Below are 20,545 nucleotides of genomic sequence, written 5' to 3'. Positions count from 1 at the left end.
AGAGAAGTGCTTCTCAAACCTTTATGTGCCTCACATTAGCTGGCAGTGTTGCTGAAATTGCAGATTCTGATACTGCAGGGTTCAGGTGGGATCTGAGATCCCACCTTTCTTATAAGATGCTAATGCTGCTAGTCCAAGGACCACTTTCTGAATTTTGTGGAGGTCAGTTATCCCCCTTCCCAGGAGTGACACAAGAAGCAAAGAGAAGCAGGAGAGTAAAGTATTTAGGAAAAATCTCTTATTGTGAAAAGTTTTAATAAAAAGGACTACAGTTTGGCTGAGGGAACCATGTAGCTCACAGTAGGGAAAAATTAATAGTTCAGTGCATGCCACTCAGCCATTTGAGGTGATAATAATTTAGGTAAAACCTCTTACCTGTCTTAAAAAGATTTAGATGGTTAGCAGTTTTGCTAAATAAACATGTTGTGGACAGAGAAGGAAATTGTAATCAAGATTCTAAAATGTCATTTACACTAAAGATTTGCTTAAAATGAATGAGCTGTCCTCTCATTGTGTGTAGTTATTAATAATAGAAAAGCTCCAATTTTAACTATCATTTCCATGATTACCTATTTTGGGTTGCTTCTTTAGACATATTTAAAAATATCAATATTTGTTAAAGTTGTTTTTTAAATCAATCAATTAATTAATTAATCCATCCATTCATCCTGTAACAGGTTGAATGGTGTCAACAGCAGGGCATGCCACTATCCTGTAGTTGCTCGTGTATTACTGGCTACCAGTAGGGAAAAAACCCTGACTTTCAAAACAGAAATGTTACTATTCCTGAGAGCCCCTTGTAGAGTTATTTATAGACCAGTTAATGGGAAATCAATTTTAGCCATCTTTAAGTTGGTCTTAAAACAAATGTTTCCTGTTTCCCTTATTTAAAAAATGCCAAAGTGCTTAGCATTTTGTTTCCCACTGTTGCATTTATTTGATGATCAAAAATTTATGTTCATTATACTCATTTCTTTTCCCTGCTCAAATGGGAGGAAGGAGAGAAATTTTAATTCTGGGCCTCTAGCCACCACCACTATGTCAATAGTAATAATAGTGAACATTTACTGAATGTTCATTATGTGCCAGGCCCAGTGCTTTATGCTTTATGGGAACCTATTCACCTATGTGAGGAACATCTCATGTGGTCTTTGTGTGAACCCTGTACCTTAGTTACAATTATTATTTCCTGTTTATGGATGAATAATTCAGTGCTTTAAGTACTTTAATAATTTGTCCAAGGTGACATAGGCTATAATAGGTAGATCAGGATTCAAAACCCAGCTCATCACCACTGTTCTTGGAAGCCCAGACAAATTTACTGATTTCCCCCAGATCATATAATTGGTTAGTAGCAAAGCTACTTAGCAAAGCTAAGTCCTTAACTCTTAGCTTGGTACGATATTCCAATACTGTGCCATCCTATAGTATTGTTCTGTATGAGAACCAGAACTCCTTGCTTACAAAAGCAAATGCCAATGGGTCTTTATCACACTAGTGTTATGAATTTGGCAAAATGTCATGTTACTGACCAAAGTGGATTCTGCAGTTCTCACTGATGTGTCTGAGGATTTCAGGGTCCTCACGCTTTGGTGATTTTAAAAAATTGCCTATCAATATTCTCAATTAGCTGTATATGCTTATTCCATCTATCCTAAAGGAGAAAGCCTAGGACCATGTGTCTAAATATTAATCTTTTTATACTTTTCTTAAGTACAGCAACCTTTCCACAGCCCACTGGGGCCACATGTTTTTAGCCAGCATCTGCTGTTTGTCTTTTCACACACATGACACAGTCTATGGAAGGTTTGAAGCCATGAGGAGTGCTGTACATCCTGCACATGGGATTATGGAAACAGGGATCAGAGAACCCCTTAAAATTTGATTAGAGACAAACTAAAAAATGATAAATAGGGAAATAAAGTCACAGGAGAAGCAGAGCAGGCCAAGTTGTCTGCAAAGAGATTCTGTTTTCTTTGAAAGAGTTATGTTAAGCCCTTGCTTGAGAAGGAGTATGGATTTATTAAAGAAAGTTCAAGACTTTTGGATATAAGCCAATTCATATTTTTATATAGCTCAGAGATGGTTTTCATAGCAATGAAACCCTAAACTGCTTTATAGTACAAAACTTTATCTTTTTTTTTTTTTTTTTCCCATAGTGTGGAAAAGAGCTTAAGGTCACAAATTTTTTCAAATTTGCCAGGAACTCATATTTTCCATGTTTGGGGATAAGACACAGTAGATTCTAAACATCTGGCTAGTCCCTATTTAAATAATTGTGTGTTCCATGCACATCATACATATATAATTATATTTTCATTCTATTTACCTTTTTGTGTTTTAGACATTCAGAAATCTGGATTAGATTCTGACTCCAGTAGCTATTGGAAGTTATTCTTCTGAATGTTGGCTAAGGCAAAGTATATTTTACCCCCTTTTCCATATAAACTCAAGTATGGCTTAGTTTCTTATATTTTTATTGTCTACTTTTTTTTCAAGATTAAGTGACTATGGGAACTTATGAGAGTTGTGCATAATGAAGTTCTCTGTATTTTTTATAACAGGGGTGACTTTAGAATTGGCTGGAGGAAAGCTCAGTTTTAGACACTGGCCCATATCTGCTAACAATGTGATTGTAGTCAAATCTCTTAAGCCAGTTCAATTTATCCTCTTGTGAAGTGGACATAGTGCTGGCAGCGTCAAAGCAGTCTTGTCAGATGAGTGAGTTGGTGGACGTGAGGCATTTTGAGTTTTGGAGGAGAGAGCAGGACAGAGTAATCTGAGGTCAAGGACACCCCTTCCCTCCCTGCCTGCCTCACACTCTCCCACTCCTAGTCTAAGTACAGCAAAGCAAAGAGGAATGGAAACATATTCACTCTCACAGTGTTCCCCTGTGCCGACCATCTGGTGAGACAATTTCCCTTCTGGTCTTCTGGTCCTCTCATTTTTCTGTCCATATTTCACTGTTTATCGAATACCTATTATGTGCTAGATTTGGGGGGTATAATGCAAATTTGGCCCAGAATGTGCCCTTGAAAAGCTCACTTTCTTTCTCTCAATCTTTCTCTTTCTTGGAGATATTCTTTACTTTCTTGTAAGCACAGCAATGCTCTGAAAGATCTATTTGCTTTTGTCTAGCTGTTTTGTAGGGGCGGGCTTATCAGAAGACATTACCTTTCATGATGCCAGAAACAGAAGTCATTATGTCCTCCTTTATTGTCTATCAATTAGACAGACTAATCTTTTTAAGCTTCCATTTTGTTTACCTGTTGTTGTTGTTGTTGTTTTTAAATAGGATAGACTAATGATTCTAAACTTCTTTTCCTTTTGTGGACTGGAGATGGGGATAGTCTTTACTGTCCAGGGCAGATTTCAAAGTATGCAGTTAAGTGTCAGGGGAAAAGGTTAAAAAGAACTGGGTTGAAGGCCAGGTATCAGGATAAATACAGTTCTGTTTGTACTAGTTGTACTCCTAGCAGAGTGACTATGAAGATAGTCTGGATGACATTGTGACACCTGCTTTGCTTCTTTCTGTGGTGTCCTCAGTGGCAGGCTGTGGAGAAGGGAGTTTGCCTTTTGAGCTTTGATTCTTTGAGAACAACTGGAGAATGATCCCAGAATTAAGAGTGTAGAGTAGGCCGTAAAAAGTTTTCTGAATGCCCTTCCACTTACAGACTGATTTTTGTACTTAAAGGGAATTAACAGTTTTGCCACCTGTTGCACATGTGCCATAAGTGCTAAGTTGATAGCAGTTTGAGTGGGACCCAGGTATGAGTTTGGATCACGTGCTAATGTTTTATCCCAGTGCAGGTGGACATTGGAAGGGCTTTTCTCTCCAGATGCAGTAGAATGGAAGTTACAGAAGGAGAGGTTGAAGCTTTGGGAAACTGAGACCATAATGATCACTGGGAGTTTCCGAAGAGATGGCCCTAGAATACAGCCTTACAGGTTGCTGGTCTGTAGGTAGCTATCTGATGTAGGTAACAAACTAAAATGAATGTTCTTGATTATTGATCCAGTAGGGTTTGGGTTACAGCCTTAAAAGAAATGTGCTTTCATGGTTGAGAAGGGGAAGGTGATTCAGTCTGAAGGAACTGAATAATCTGGAAGGGCGGAATTGAAAACTGTGCATTTTTTTCTTAATTTTTGGCCCTTAGAGAAGGTGTTTGGCTTTGCTAGAGATTTCATTTGTATTTTATCTGGATCTTTTAGAGCTAGTTTTTATTGAGCTTGCATACTATTAGCCAATTTTAATTAGCTAACAGTCTAATTTCAAAGATGTAGAAAGGAAGTCTCAGTAAATTATTCTTGGAGGTCCCATGCTATTAAACTATTGGGTGGGACCCGGTAAAATGATTTAGGTAATCTTTCAGCCTCCCTGTAGGAGATACCATTGCCATTTCCTAAGCTATTAAATTAGAGAGGCACCCCCTTTTGGTCTACTCTTAGGGTTACTATAATATATATAAGGTTGGAGTTCAGGATCCTAGAAACCAAGATTTCATGCTCCCAGAAACTGAAATTCTGGCTTTGACAATGTGATTGCTCTTTTGGGTCTGTCATTTAACCTGTATGATTTGATCTTCTTGTTTGTAAAATGAGGTTAACAGGCTAACCTTTAAGGTCTCTTTGAGATCTTCAAGTTCTGATTCCATGTCATCAGTGTGTCAAGTGGATTATGTCTTTCAGAATATGACTTTTTGTTGCTATTGTCAAGGCAGCATATCCTAGCTTATCCTGACTGATATAAGTGATTACTCTGTACTTGGTACATTCTACAGCTAGGTATGTGTTAACTCATTTAATTTTCACAACAATCTTGTGTATGAGGAATTATTACTCTCCTCCCCCTTTTACAAATGAGGAAACTGAGACAGGGAGAGGATATTCTTTTCAATAAATTATTACATGTGGTTTTATATTTTAAAATAGAAATTGCCTTTGTTAAATATCTAACTAGAAATGGCTATCTGGTAAATGAATTTTGAAACTTGATTGATTTGAATTTCTTAGAAGTAGAATAGTGAGGGAGGAGAGAGACAGAGGGAGAGGTTGCTTCAGATCCCCTCCCTATCCTCCTGTATATATGATGCAGAAAGATGATCAGGACTCTTTAAGGTACATGCATTTAGCTCAGTAATTCCTATTTAGGAACAGATCTCTGCTTAATTTTAAATATTTTAAAAAAGAATGAAAACTAAATGACACATGAACTTGAGAAAGATTTGAAAATTAAATTTTAGTTTGATTATCAGATTGTCCTTGGTCATGCCAAAGTCATTTATTTACTAATAAAATGGCTACCTAGAAAGTAGATTTTGCTTATGAATAAATATACAACCTGGAAGCATCAGTCGTTACAACCTTTGAATGAGGAACAGCCTAGATGGCTAACTTTAAGTTTTAGGAATTGCTGTAACTGTCATAATTGCCTGCCTGTCTCCTCTCACAGCATCTACCCCCTTACCTACATCCTTTTCTTCCAACATCCTGAAGTATTTGTGCTGGTTCAGAGGCTAGATGGTATAGTGGTTTCAGCAGGGTAGTTGGTATCAGACAACCTAGATGAACATCTGGTTGTGCCGCTTCCCTAGCTGGATGACCTGGAGCAAGTTACTTAACCACTTTGCATCTCCATTTTCTCATCAATTAAATGGAGGTCTTAAACAGTGGCTACCTCACAAGGTGGTTGTGAGGATTAGCAAAGCTTAGAACATTGTGTGGCATGGGGCAAGCTCTAATTAGGTTTTTGCTATTACTATTCCTTGATAGGTTTGTTCTGTCTTTGCTTCTGGGTTTTTATACGTTCTCTTCTCTTCCCATCATTCTTCATGGGGCTGGTTCTCAACTGCTCTTCAAGGTGCAGCTCAGTGGTGGCTCTTTGGGATGTTTTCCCACATATCTCCAGGCTGGGTGACATCCTTTCTGAATTTCTAGTCATCTGTCTGTGACTTCTGTTACAGCCCTCATAACATAGTAAAGCTACTATCAGTTTACTTATCTACATGGACCATGTACATGGATCTTTCTTCCTTTCTTTTCTTTCTAATTTTGTGAGTCTAAGGGAGATACTAGGTAAATATATATTGAACAGATAAATGGATCAATTTTCCTCCATTTCTCTCTTCTTTCTTTCTTCTTTCTTCCCTCCCATTCTTTTCTACTTTCTTTCCTTCTTCCTTCCTTTCTACCAAAGTTCCTCTCTTCCTTCACTCTCAAACCTGGCCCTTGATGTATTATCTTAGTTATTCCTTGCAGGAACTCTGTGAGATAAACATGATTATCCCCATTTTGCGGTGTGGAAACAGGATCAGGGTGATAGGCAACTTGCCCATCCAAAGGGGCAGACCGCTTACAGAGTTGTCGTCCAATGTTGCTGTCTGTGCTCAAAACATTTTGGCAATTTTCCCTTGGAATTCCCTTTTGGCCAGTTTGTGAACCACAAAAGAAAAACAGTTTTGGTCACTCTCAGAAAGGAAGATTTCCAGTCTGATCATCCCAATTCATGTTTGTTTCCAAGTAAACCTAGATCATCTCATAAATCTGTTTTGAACTGATCTCAGTTTATCAATAACCAGTATTGTGGTTGGATTATCCCTTGTGGTTCTTAGTATGATTGCAAGATGCCCTTCAGCAATAGCCATCAAGAAATTTTGAAAAAAAAAAAATAGAGGTTTATCATTTAAAGAACCTGGAAATTGTGTAGCAGAGGTGGGACATACAGTGAGGTCATGGGTAGAGAGTGCATGGGCCTGGTTCTGCTTTTATTGGGGTCAAGGATGGGGGGTTTTGTGGGCTTATTCTTTATTGGTGAATTTAAAACATAAGGGGAGATTTAAAGTGTGGGAAGAGAAAAAAACAAGTGCCTCAAAAGGTCAGTTATTGAAATCAACCAAAATTTCTAAAACAAAGGAGCCTCAGTTGGGGCAGTCTCTTATCTAGTCCTGTGGTTGATAATATGTTTATTCAAGGTAGCCATCATTGAAGTGGATGCCTCTTTAGAGTGAATGTCTTGGCAATCAAATCTTAAGTTAGGCACTTTCACTGCAAAAAAGAAAGAAAACAATTGTCGAAGCCTATGCAAAAATGCCCACTCTTGCTACTTTTATTCAACATATTATTAGAACATATATTTAACATATAATTACCATAGTAAGTAGGTAAGAAAAAGAGATAAAAGGCATCCAAATTGGTAAGGCGTAGGTAAAACAGTCATCATTTGTAGATGATGTGATATTACAAATAGAAAAAGAGAAAAACCTATTAGAACTAATAAATTAATTCAGTGAAGCTGCAGGATACAAAATTAACATGCAGAAATCAGTTGCTTTTCTATATACTAATAATCTATCAGAAAGAGAAATTAAGAGAATAATTCCATTTATAATTGCATCAAAAATAATAAAATACCTAGGATAAAATTTAATTAAGGTAGTGAAAGTCCTGTAGTCTGAAAACTGTAAGGCACTGATGAAGGATATTTCAGATGACACCAGCAAATGGAAAGATGCTCATGGATTGGAAGAATTAATATTGTTAAATTAATATTGTTCAAATGTCCATACCCAAAGCGATCTACAGATTCAGTGCAGTCTCCAACACAATACCAATTGCATTTTCCACAGAAATAGAACAAAGAATCCTAAAATTTGTGTGGAACCACAGGAGACCCCAAATAGCCAAAACAGTCTTGAGAAAGAACAAAGCTGGAGGGGTCATACTTCCTGATTTCAAACTATATTGCAAAGCTATAGTAATCAAAACTATATGGTACTGACATGGAAGCAGACACATAAATTAATAGAATAGAATGGAGTCTAGAAATAAACCCACACATGTATGATCAGCTAATCTATTCCAAAGGAGGCAAGAATATAAAATGGGGAAGAGACAAACACTTCAATGAACGATGTTGGGAAAACTGGACAGCTACATGCCAGAGTGATACTAGACCACTATCTTACAGCATATAAAAAAATAAATTCAAAGTGGGTTAAAGCCTTGAATGTAAGGCCTAAAATCATAAAACTCTTAGAAGAAGACATAGGCAATAAGCTCTTTGACATCAGTCTTAGCAGTATTTTTTTAGTCAGTCTCCTTAGACACGGGCAACAAAAGCTAAAATAAACAAATGGGATTATATCACAATAAAAAGCTTTTGCACAGCAAAAGATTCCAGCAACAAAATGAAAAGGCAACCTACTTCGTGGGAGAAGATATTTTGCAAATCATATATCTGATAGGGGGTTAATATCAAAATATATAGATAACTTACATAAATTACTAGCCAAAAAAACCCAAACAACTTGATTTTAAAAATAGGCAGAAGACACGAATAAAGATTTTTCTAAGGAAGACATATAGATAGTCAATAGCACTTGAGAAGATGCTCAAAGTCACTGATTGTCAGGGAAATGCAAATCAAAACCACATTGAGATACCACCTCATTCCAGTCAGACAGGCTATTATCAGAAAGACGAATAAAATAAGTGTTGCTGAGGATATGGAGAAAAGGGAACCCTTCTACTCTGTTGGTGGGAATGTAAATTGATGCAACCACTATGGGAAACAGTATGGAAGTTCTTCAGTTTCATTCTTCTGCATATAGGTGTCCAATTTTCCCAACACCATTTATTGAAGAGTCTGTCTTTTCTCCATTTTAAATTCTTGCCTCCTTTGTTATAGATTAGTTGACCATATAAGCATGGGTTTATTTCTGAGCTCTCTATCTTATTCAGTTGATCTATATGGCTACTTTTGTGCCAGTACCATACTGTTTTGATTACTATAGCTTTGTAGTATATCTTGAAATCTGGGATTTTGATACTTCTAGTTTTGTTCATCTTTTTCAAGATTGCTTTGGCTATTTGGGGTATTTTGTGGTTCCACATGAATTTTAGAATAATTTGTTCTAGTTCTGAGAAAAAAGTACTGTTGATGTTTTGATAGGGATTGCACTGAATCTAGATTGCTTTGGGTGGAGAGGACATTTTAACAATAATTATTCTGGGGCACCTTGGTGGTCTAGTCAGTTAAGTGTCCAACTCTTGATTTTGGCTCAGGTTGTGATCTCAAGGTTATGAGATCCTTCCTTGTGTTGGCTCCGCATTGGGTGTGGAGACTGCTTAAGATTCTCTTCCTCTTTTACACCTAAAACTAATATAACACTACACATTAATTATACCTCAGTAAAAATAGGGGTGTCTGGGTGGCTCAGCTGGTTAAATGTTTGCCTTCAGCTTAGTTCATGATCTCAGGGTCCTGGCATGGAGCCCCTGGGATCAAGACTGGCATCAGGCTCCCTGCTCAGCAGGGAATCTGCTTCTCCTTCTCCCTCTGCCCCTCCCCCCTGCTCCTGCTTCTTATCTCTCTTTCTCAAATAAATAAAGTCTTTAAAAATTAAAAAAAAAAAAAGATTCCCTTCCTCTCTAAAACAAACAAATGAACAAACAATATTAAATCTTCCAATCCATGGGCATGGACTATCTTTCTGTTTCTTTGTGTTGTCTTCAGTTTCTTTCATCAGTGTCTTAGAGTGTTCAGTGTAGAGAGCTTTTACTTTCTTGGTCAAACTTATTCCTAGGTATTTTATTCTCGGTGAAATTGTAAATGAGATTGTTTTCTTAATTTCTCCTTCTTCTGTTTCATTATTAGTCTAAAGAAATGCAACAGATTTCTTTCTTTTTTGGGAGGGAGAGAGTAAGAGAGAGTGAGGAGGGTTGTGGGGGGAGAAAAAGAGAGAGAAGGAGAGAGAGAATCTTAAGTAGGTTCCACTTCCAGCACAGTGCCTGATGTGGGACTTGATCTCAAGACTCCGAGATCATGACTTGAGCCAAAATCAAGAGTCAGATGCTTAACCAACAGCCACCCAGGCGCCCCACAACAGATTTCTTTATATTAATTTTGTATCCTGCACCTTCTTTTGGAATAATGAAAATGTTGTAAAATGTATTGTGTGGATGGTTGCACAACTAAAAACTACTGAATTTTACACTTTACCGGAGTGAATTTTGTTTAAAAAATTCATAATTACCATCATTAAATACATACCAGTTGCTCACTTGCAGTCACTGTCCTGTGAAACACTGTGGCACATGGATGAGAAAGAGAATACTTCTTCTTTGTGCTCTGGGAATGTCTCAGTGGATGTTCTTAAATGGAAGATGAAATAGATCCACAAATAGTTTAATCAACATATTGCAATACTCAGTGCTAACCTCTGGGCATAGACCAGACTCAGAAAGATCTCAACACCTCTGGGTGCCAGCTATAGGAATTCAGAAAGATTTCAAAATGTGGGCCACTCCAATATTTATGTAATGTAGACATAGTATTATTTATGGCTTACAGTACTGTGAGGTACCTGGGGGCAGGAGCTATGCCTTGTGTTCATTTTGAGTCCCTTGCTGAGTGTTATGTCTGGTCTGCTGGCAGAAGTGTGTGTCTGGTGATTGAATGAACTGTTTTGGAAGTGCCCTGCTTTGTTCCTAGGACAAAAATGCCTTCCAGCTTATGACTATCTGTTCTGACCAGCCTGAGGGTTGACCCTGTGGGGAAGGTGTTGCAGAATTCACCAACTGTCCTCATGCAATGTTTCTTTTCTCATAACTGGTAACTGTTTTGTTTCTTTGGTGTTTTCACTCTTATTTTGGCTGAAATGGTGACTTGGAATATGTGGATACTTCTGGAGTGTTGTTTTTTCTTCCCTGGTAGTATACTGAAGACTTTGGGTTCCTGGGTCAGTGAGATTTAAGAAAACAAAAGCTGGAATTAACCTCACTTTCTTCTTCTTCTTCTTCTTTTTTCTTTTGATCATGTTTATCAAACAGCAGTGCTATAGATTTTGTGTAGCTTATGGATCTTTGCTGTAATAAGAATTTGTTTTTCTTTTTTCTTTTTCCTCTGTGAAGGTACTTTATGTTGATTCTTTCTGTTAAATATCCTTTGCTTGCTCTGGACTTTTCTTTGTGTTGATTTTTTGCTTCATTTTTTTTTTTTTTTCCATTTCCCATGCTGTTCAGTTACTGGATGCCAGAAGAACCAAGGTTTGTCCACTCTTTGCAGCTTGTTTGTTTTGCTCTGCACAGCATCACCTCCTTGTGTGTTTGTGTCTGTCTGTCTGCATTTATTCCCTTTTGCTTGCAGATGCAGTAATCCTGTTTACTAAACCTGTTCACAGCTTTATTTGTAAAAAAATAAAGTCCTTGTTTGTGTCTACTTGTAGTGGATGCTATTATTTTCATTTTTTAAATGGAAATGCATTTATCATCGAAAGTATGGATAGTAGAATAAAGAACACCTTAGGAAACAAGGAATACTGAGTCTGGAGCATTGCGGGCCTAAAGAAGGTGTGTTTGTGAGACTTTCCCTTCTAACCCTTTCCACTTCCTCAATTAAAACTCTGTAGATGTATAATTTCCCTTGTGACTGACACTAATATATTGTTTCTGTGTATGTGTACATTTCTCTTCTCCTGAGACATTCAGAAAGCATCACTGAATTAATTTCCCCCTCTCCATGTGCTGTCCCATGCTTCTGAAGTCACCCTGGAGCACTTAACGGCTGGCCCTCTGGACCTACCTCATAATTAACATTCCATCTTCATAGTCTGGTAGTAGCAAATAGCGCTTGGCATTTCCATTGACTTTTTCCCCTTCTTTCTCCTCTCCTGCTCCATCTTTCTTATCACAGCACCTGCAGTTGACAATCCAAGCCCTTCAGGATGAGCTTCGGACCCAGAGAGACCTCAATCACCTCCTGCAGCAAGAGAGTGGCAACCGTGGAGCTGAGCACTTCACCATTGAGCTGACTGAGGAGAACTTCCGGCGGCTCCAAGCTGAACATGACAGACAAGCTAAAGAGCTGTTCCTTTTAAGGAAGACCTTGGAGGAAATGGAATTGAGAATTGAAACACAGAAACAGACCCTCAATGCCCGAGATGAGTCGATTAAAAAGCTTCTTGAGATGTTGCAAAGTAAAGGGTTGCCTTCTAAAAGTCTTGAGGATGACAATGAACGAACACGACGGATGGCAGAGGCTGAGTCTCAAGTCAGTCACTTAGAAGTGATTTTAGACCAGAAAGAGAAGGAAAACATACATCTTAGAGAGGTAAGGACATTCCCTCTATTGCCCCAAACCATATTTTATAAGTTAAAATATGTTACCAAGTTATTTTCACAGGTTGGAAGATATCTGCAGCCTTAACAAAATTTCCTGGCATCTGTTTTATAATCTTCCTGTCTGCTTATCACCTTTAAACTGGAATTTTGCATTAGATTTTTTTCTTTGCTCACTACACATATGTTCCATTGTTATTTGACATATATTCAGGATCCAAGTCTGTGCAGCACATGCCAGCTCTAAGGTGGTTTACAATTACTTTCCCACAGATGGCCAGTTTCAGGGTTTTTTAAGTACAGTACTAAGTTTTAGATGTTTATCAAATACATCTCTCTATAGGAGCAAAACAAATAGGTGATTAGCAAAACAATGAATCTAAATATTTTTATAGCTGAATTGGGGCAGCATTTGAAGAAAGTAAAGCATATGGATATTTCTGGGAAGAGCGATAAAATGTGCAGACCAGTTTTGAACATTTAGGCTTAAGATAATCTTCATCTGCATTTTCTTTTGGCTAGGAAAATCTGTCCCAGGTTTCTTGAATATGCATTTTGGCACTTAGGGGATTAAATAATTTGAAGTACTTCAGAGGCTCTCTGGCCTGCCACCACTATTGAATATTGGGATGCTCAGATATCTGAGGATATATAGTTGGATAGAGCTTAGAAAAAAATGTGGGTGATAGCCAAGGTTTGAAACTTTTACAGCAGTTCCTTGCCGCTATGGAGGATGTGGATCTCAAAAGTACCCTGTATGCAAAATGTTGAGGGAGGTACAGATTTCACAGAAAATAGGAAGCAATAAAATGGCATTAAGTTTATTTTAAAAGTTTTCTATAGCAATAAATAAACATTCTAAAAGATGTTTGCTTTCAGAATTAGATTTCTTGGCATTATATACCTTTTCAGATGGGCAATTCTTGTGAGTCATTTTTTTGGTGGTTCAGAAAACATGGCTTCCATGATGGGGCTTGATGCTCCCCGGAGTTTCCTCTGATATAGATTGTATTTGCTTAGAAAATTTGAACGGACTTTTGTATCTTAAGACTTAGTGTCCTCCATGCTTATTCTCCTTTGTTTTATTTTCATGAGACATTAACAGCATGCTTGGGAAGCCACATGGCTTGGTTTTGGATTGAGATGCTTAAAGAGATGTTTTGCTGGGACTGAGTCTTCCCATCCATATTCCAAGAGGCTGAATGTCATCTTAGGCTTCTAAGGTGGCCCCTAATGATGTACACTTCTTGGAAATCATACCCTTGTGTAAATCCATGTCCTCGAGTATAGGCTGAACCTAGCGACTTGATTCTAAACAACAAAATACGGTGCAGGTAATGGGATGCCAGTGTGACTTCCATGATTAGGTTATATAAGACTGTTCTTTTCATCTTGTTAGCACACTCTATTTTATTCTCAACTTGCCTGCTTTGATGAAGTAAGCTCATGTGAGAGAGGCCCGTGTGGTAAGGGACTGAGAGTAGCCTCCAGTCAACACCCAGTGAGGAACTGAGACCCTCACTCAAACAGCCACAATGAACTGAAAACTGCCAGAAACCACTTAGTGTGCTTGGAAGTGGATCCTTCCACAGTGCAACCTTCAAATAATATGACAGGCCCTCAGCTGATACCTTGGCTGCAGCTTTGTGAGAGACTGAAGCAAAGGACCCAGCTAAGCTGTGCCTGGATTCCTGACCCACAGAATCTGTGAGATAATAAATGTGTGTTGTTTTAAGCTGCTGAATTGGGGGTAATTTGTTACACAGCAATAAATAACCAATAGAGTGGAGCAGAGAATCTCTTCCTGCCTCACTCCATAGACTTCACATTGAGTTTTCTGAAGAGAAACAGTAACTACTGGCAGTAGTCACTTGCATGTAAAGCCGCTGTGGATTTGGAAATTTTGGTTGTGTTATCTTAGAACTGTGGCTGGAGATTACCATAGTTGAAAAAATCTGCTGCTTTATTTTGGGTGCCAAGGCAATCATGTTGCATGTATAGCAGGGCAGCGATGCCAGAGAAACCTCCATCTGTAGCATTGACCTTCACTCCATGTTGGGGTCTTGTGGTCACGGCAGAGTCACTCTTTTCCTGTTGTTAGATTCTGCTCACTGGTAGCACTAAGTAGATGGTGCCTTGATTCTGTTGTGTGGATGCCTCCACTTAAATGAATCTAAACAAAATTCAGTTTGTGTTTTACAAGATTAGTTTGCCCTCACAGTGGTCTGGCCTGGAAATAGATCATGTTTGGAGCCTTAACCATCAGTCTGAGAGCCCACAGAGAGTGGTACAGAAAATGCAGCCCAACATATTCAGCTAGTTTCCTTGGGCATCAAATGAAAGTCAGTGGATTGCCTTTTTCTTGGCTTATCAAGAAGGTGAATGTGGAAAAGGTGTCTCTCAAAAAAAAAAAAAAAATCTTATTTTAAACTTAACTAAACAAAAAGACTTTGGAGGCCTGAAAGGATGTTCCCCAAGAGAAGGATTGTACTGTCTTCTGAGAGCCATTTGTTACATTTTCAGGAATTTTGTGAGCCTGCTTTTAAACCATTGATAACTTGAAATGAGTCATGGTGGGAGTATTTATACCATGGAAATCAGCAAATGCTACCCTGAGGGCCTACACCCCTGCCACCCCATCCCTGAACCCCATTTACCAACACGACTCTGAATAAATGCCATGAAATGTTTACCCACAATACAGCAGGAAGAGGAAAGTTAAATAATGCAAGAATTATGAGTATCTTAACCACTCATCATTCATTAGAAGTTTTCATAACAGCATCTGGATAGATGCTTATGTGTCAGACACTTCAAAGAATACTTTCATTGATTCATATTTATTTAACTTTCAAAACTACCTGGTGCATTCGGTTTTCCATCCATTCAGTGAGCACTTACTGAGGATCTGCTTTGGGATAAAGCAATCATAGCTAATAAAGTTTGACTTCATCACATTTGTATTCTGTAGGGGTGAAACATAATTTCATAGTTAAACAGAGAAGTAACATGAAGAAAAGAAGAGAAGGAAGAACTAGTGACCTGGGTGGGGCCAACTTGATATTGGGTGGTCAGGGAAGGCCTCTTTGGAGGGGGTGATATTGTGAACTGAGATCTGAATGATAAGAAGGAACCGGCTACGTGAAGCTTTCAGAAGACTGTTCCAGTCATGTGGAAAGACCCAGGCCTGGGAGGTAGGTGCTATTATTTTGGCCCATTTACCTGGGGAAACTGAAGAAGAGGTGACACTAAGAATCTTGTTCAGCCTCCCAGTGGTGAAACTGGTATTGGAATTGGGGTGACTAGACTTTCAGCCATTAAATCATTTCAGGAAGTCCCTTTTCTAGAGGAATCTTTCCCAAAATGTGCTCTGCAGAACAGCCATTTTGTGGGATGCTAATAAAGTGCTATGAGAGAAAAAGGGCTACAGGGCCAATGAACTTGGGAAAATGCTGGATTCCACAGAGTTTACTGTAGGACTCCTCAGACTCCTTAATACGCAAGTGTGCATCAGTCATTCCCAGGAAGGGGAAGGTTCTCAAGCTTATTTAACTTGCTTTTGTCTTGCTGCACTGGTGCTCTTCATAAAATACTTTGGAAAAAAGCTGTGCTAGGAAATAAAAAGTGTGCTTTTAACTTGTGACCTGTAAAATATGTAAAAATATATAAATAGTTGTTTCCCATGGCCAAATAACTGGGTAATTTCCTACATTAGTTATTCTAGAAGGCAAAGTTTATTGTAAGCTGTTTCTGTATTCTCTACTGAGTTTTAGAATGTTCTTCTGTCAGGGTATTTTTTTTTTTTTAACTTTTTTAGTGGAAAAATGTGGCTGACTGCTTTTGATATTAAAGAAGTAAGAATAGCCCAGCTTGAATAAAGAAGTAGCCTGACCTCTGTTAATTTAAATGAATCTAAAACAGGATTTAAAATGTACTTGAGGTTTTAAGTTCATTGTGTTCCTGATTTCTTTTTCATTTTGCACGGTTCAACCCAGTTTGGGGCTAGATGGCGTAATGTTGGAGAATAGAGTGCTAGTGGTTTTATGATTCATTCTCAGGCAGAGGTGTTGGGCCTCATAAACCCCATCTCCTGGAATACTGGTCTTGTTTAGCCTATTGTTTGAGGAGATTTTGAGTTGGCAGGAGTTGCACATGGGGAGGGTCGGGTTGCTTTAGTGTTCTGTTATCTTTCGGTGGTCTGGAAAAGGCTGAGGGCGAAACCACTTCTTTGCCTGGCAGGAAACAGCAACAAAAAGACTATGATCTCAACTTATTTGGAAGACCAAAACCACTGCCCAAGAACTACAGCGGATGTGCTAATGTGAGCCAAAGTGTTGGCTGCAACAGAACATTACTCACTAGTGTCGGGGGATGCTTTTGGATACTGGTTGATTTGATAAGACATTATTGGATGTGGTAATAGTTTACCTTGTTCTCTAGCTTTTTCTGCACAGAACTTATTGTTCTCTGTAAAGGTTTTGGTAATCACGTACCTAAAATGCTATTGATTTCATTATAGAAAAGGTGGGTTTATATACCAGATCCTCCTATATTCACTCTCCTTAGTATTTTCGTGGCTGGAGAGTCAGGAGTCTCTGGACTCAGCACTGTAGGATGTTTGAAGGGAAGGGTATATGTTCTGCTGACATGACTATTGATTTTTCTATGCTAAAACGTTGGGTAGCTTGCCCATCTTTGGTAGCAAGGGCTGAAGAGCAATCAAGGCATTGGGGGCCTCAGTTGCTATTAACCCAGGAGACTGGGCCTGGGGTTCCCACTATGCTATGGTTGGGGCAGGGAGGAGGAGGGAAAGGCAACATGAATTCTTACTTTCCTCATTTATTTACCAAGATCCACCAACGCAGAGTTGGGGACCTAGAAGTTCTTGAGCTCATAAACCTTTTACTGATGGCTCAAGCCTCTACTATAGCTCTTTGCCCAAACTTTTAAACTCCAGCATAGTTCCCCCTTCTCAAAACCAAATGGCCTCTCTCTGTGTAACATGAATTTGCCTCCAGTTCTGCTGGCTGAACCATGATTTTGCTGAGGGAGGCATTTCTAATTCTGATGCTACAGATTTAACCTGTCTATTTCTACCAACAAAACTTATCATGGAAAATATTCCTAAACACGAGTGACCACATTAATATAACGTTACAAATTCTCTCTTGCAAGAGTTATTTCCTAATATATTATAGAACCTAACAATTGCTGCTTCTTTTTAATAAAGTAAGTTTCTTACCTGGTTAGTACATTCCAACCATATTCCCAGGCCTCATATATTGCCTGAAGGTGTTCAGTAAATATTTGAGAGTGAAAAAAGAGATAAAAAACAATAGAGAGTTTTTCTGTGATTTATTTTGTCAATCTTCGAGGGGTGGTTCATAGTGATTATAGTGCCATGCTCTTTTATGTTTTCTCTTATGTTTGCTCTGTGTTTGCTGTGGAGCAGGAACTTGAGTGTAACCCTAATTGGAACTTTTCTTTCATTTTCTTGAAACCATGTTAGATGTCATAGAACACAAGCTAAACTTCCATATGCAGGATGCTGTGGGAGCACTCTTGGCAAGTTTGTGGTCTTGTTCAAGGATTCAGGTGGGGCAGTAGGAGAAACAGTTCACATTTACTGAGGCTTATTTTGTGTCAGGTTCTGTACTACATAAATACTGTTGCTATCATCCCCATCACACAGATAAAGAAACTGAGGCACAAAGAAGCAAGTAATTATTTCCAGTCACACAAAGCAAATGCTGGAGTGAAGATCAGAACCTGGGAAATCTGGGTGCAGAGTCTATACCTGTCACTATCACATGCTACTACTTCTCAGGATGGTGTACTAAGAGAACATCGAATAGCACTAAAATGGTGTACAGCTTAGAGTTAGGAGGCTGACCACTGAATTCATCCATGACAGAGCTGGTCTTCAAAGGCAAGAAGAATTTTAACACACAGTAATAATGGTGAAGTATGATTAGAAAAGAGGCAGCTGAGCCAAATCTCAGAGGTGGGAACTGTGATGTGTTGAGGGGGTGCCATGAGTTTGGAGCAGTTGAAACTCCACCTGCCAGGAGGAAAGGAAATAAGGCTGAAAAGGTGATTTGGGATCAGGTCACTCAAGGCCCGGATCATGTGACACAGGGGATTGAATTTTACTCTGTAGGCTCTGGGCAGCCTTTGAAGGCATTTTCCCAGGAAAATGGCATGATCAGAAAAGATTGTTAGTGCTAATTGGTAGTGGATTGGGAGGAGGAGGCCTGGAGACAAGTTAGAAGGACACTGTGGTTGTTCAGGTCACCAAGAGTCTGAATCTGGGTGGTAGCCACAGGAATTGAAGGGAAAGTTCATCTCTACCTTGACCTTGACAGCCTGGGAACTGAGTGCTGGGAGCTGCGAGGAGCAGACAGCTTCTTTGGGCCTGGCGCAGACAGATGGTCGGATAGTGGGCCAGCCCAAGTGGTAAGAGGCTTGAGGAAAGACTTTGGATGTGTTGAGTTTGATGAAATCCTAGTGGAGCTGTCCAGCCAGGGTTGAGAACATGGCTGAGGAAATGACTATGAAGTTCTGCCCAAGTGCAGAAGGCACATTGTTGTTGCTATTGTTTGCATACATACCTGATCATTTGTGGCTACCAAGCCCCCAGTTTGTGTGATCATTCCGAAGTTTGCCTTGTCACTCACCCCTACTATTGTCTAAAAAGTGACCGTAGGGACTGCATACTTCTCTTTGATGCCTCTTTTCTGAGTAAGCATGTCATTTTGACTTGGGTATATCCTTTGAAATTACTTAGAATTTTCACTGACTAATGCCAACTTGATACAGGTTCCCTTTGTTCTCCCCAAGTTCCATTTTCTCCAAGCACTCTGTACAGGATGAATGCCAATGAAGCACCTTTACAGGAAAGTACTCTCTCTGAACCCCTATTAACAATACTTTCAAAACCAGGATTTCATAACTTTTACCCACACATTTCTGATGGCAAAGGGAATGCACCTATTCCTGTTTATGTTTATGTTTGTGTTTATGTTTAGTATCATTTGCCTTATCTTTAAATTTGAATACACTCTTTAAAGTTTGAACACTGCATGCTAATTTGAAATGGTTCAGGTTTTACCCCATATTGATTTTAATGAGTGTCATTGATTGCTTTTTATAGTAAAAGAGACTGGTGGAGCCCCAGGGAGCCATTAGGCAAAAGGCATTTTGGAACCTGCTGAGAAAAGAAAGTGGCAGGGTAGAGGGAGGTGAGGGGAGGGGCTAGAGAATGTCAGGTGGTTACGCTGGGAGAGACTCTCATTACTGTCCTCACTGCCTTGTCCTCTTGGTCTACCTTAGGTGTTACTGCTTTTCGAAAAATATTCTTTTGGTAGCTGACCTGATTTATTATTATCACGTTTGGTAAAACCATGCACCACAAATGAAACCTCAGTGTCGAGGAAGTTCTCCAACTACCAGGACTGTGGCTACTTCAGTATATCACAAACTATGGCAATTGGGAAGTTGAGACAGCTTAGCTATACCAAGGGCCTACCTGTCTTGGATGGAACATCAGCTAATACCTTACATATGAAGGAGGCTTCATAGTTTATAGAGTACACTGTTTTAATGCTTTCCTCTGATGCTTCTGGTAACCCTGTGAGGAAACAGGGTCAGAGAGATTAAGAAGTAATGACAAATAACATTTACTGGGCACTCAAGAGCATCATCAGGCTGTGCTAATCAGTTTCTAGGGAGTGCCATTTAATCCTCTCAACAATACTCTGGGGTTGATGGTGGTTTCCTGTCTCTTGGATGAGGAAGCTATGGCCGAAAGGGGTGATGTGTCTGGTCCAGCTTCTTAGGGCAAGTGGTGATGGATCTGGGATTCAAATTTAGGCCTGCTGTTTCCAGGCACCTGATCCTAACCACTCGCTGACATTGCCAGGGATGATGCCTGAGTAGAGCAGGGATTAGAATTCTGGTCTTCTGACTTCTTGCTTAGGGATATTTCCTAAATCAATGGGAAAAAGGAGAAAAATAATGCAAAAGGCTCTGTTATTTGTTTTTTTTGTTTTGTTTTGTTTTGTTTTGTTTTTCCCCTTGCTATATCTTAGTCTTGTTGAATCCAGGACTATAAGTCTATGTATGAGGTCACTGAGCAGTAGAAGGCTTAAACCGTGCCATGCAGAATGTAATATCACAGCTGGATCTCCTTAGCCCATTTGTTGCTCATGAAAGTTAAAGTACTAGATTAAAATACAAAAAAATGGTACTGTACATCTAGGCCCTCCATGAATTCCTAGGAAATAGATGACTTTTTGTGAACAGAGAGTAAGGAAAACAGGAGGTGCTAAGAGCTGGCCCTTCCCCATTTTGTCTGTTCAAAGTTAGCTTTCTTTTTCAATTTTTTAGCTCTGTCATTATTTCATTGCCTAAAAGAAATGCTTTGTTT

General features: G+C 39.1%; 1 protein-coding gene across 8 annotated transcripts in view; it reads left to right on the top strand.

Moving 5' to 3' along the window:
* The window catches only part of ERC2 (ELKS/RAB6-interacting/CAST family member 2), a 932,553-nt gene that overhangs the window by 173,007 nt on the left and 739,001 nt on the right, over nt 1-20,545 (top strand). For 6 of the 8 annotated variants that reach the window (XM_059161221.1, XM_059161224.1, XM_059161219.1 and 3 more), the window contains 2 exons: nt 11,023-11,046; nt 11,693-12,109. In XM_059161221.1, the coding sequence (XP_059017204.1) occupies nt 11,023-11,046; nt 11,693-12,109 (441 nt within the window). The remainder of the gene's footprint in view (nt 1-11,022; nt 11,047-11,692; nt 12,110-20,545) is intronic. The other 2 variants (XM_059161225.1, XM_059161223.1) reach the window with 1 other exon arrangement.

Source organism: Mustela lutreola, chromosome 2, assembly GCF_030435805.1.
Source record: "Mustela lutreola isolate mMusLut2 chromosome 2, mMusLut2.pri, whole genome shotgun sequence".
Taxonomy (NCBI): domain Eukaryota; kingdom Metazoa; phylum Chordata; class Mammalia; order Carnivora; family Mustelidae; genus Mustela; species Mustela lutreola.
This window is presented reverse-complemented; position numbering and strand designations above follow the sequence as displayed.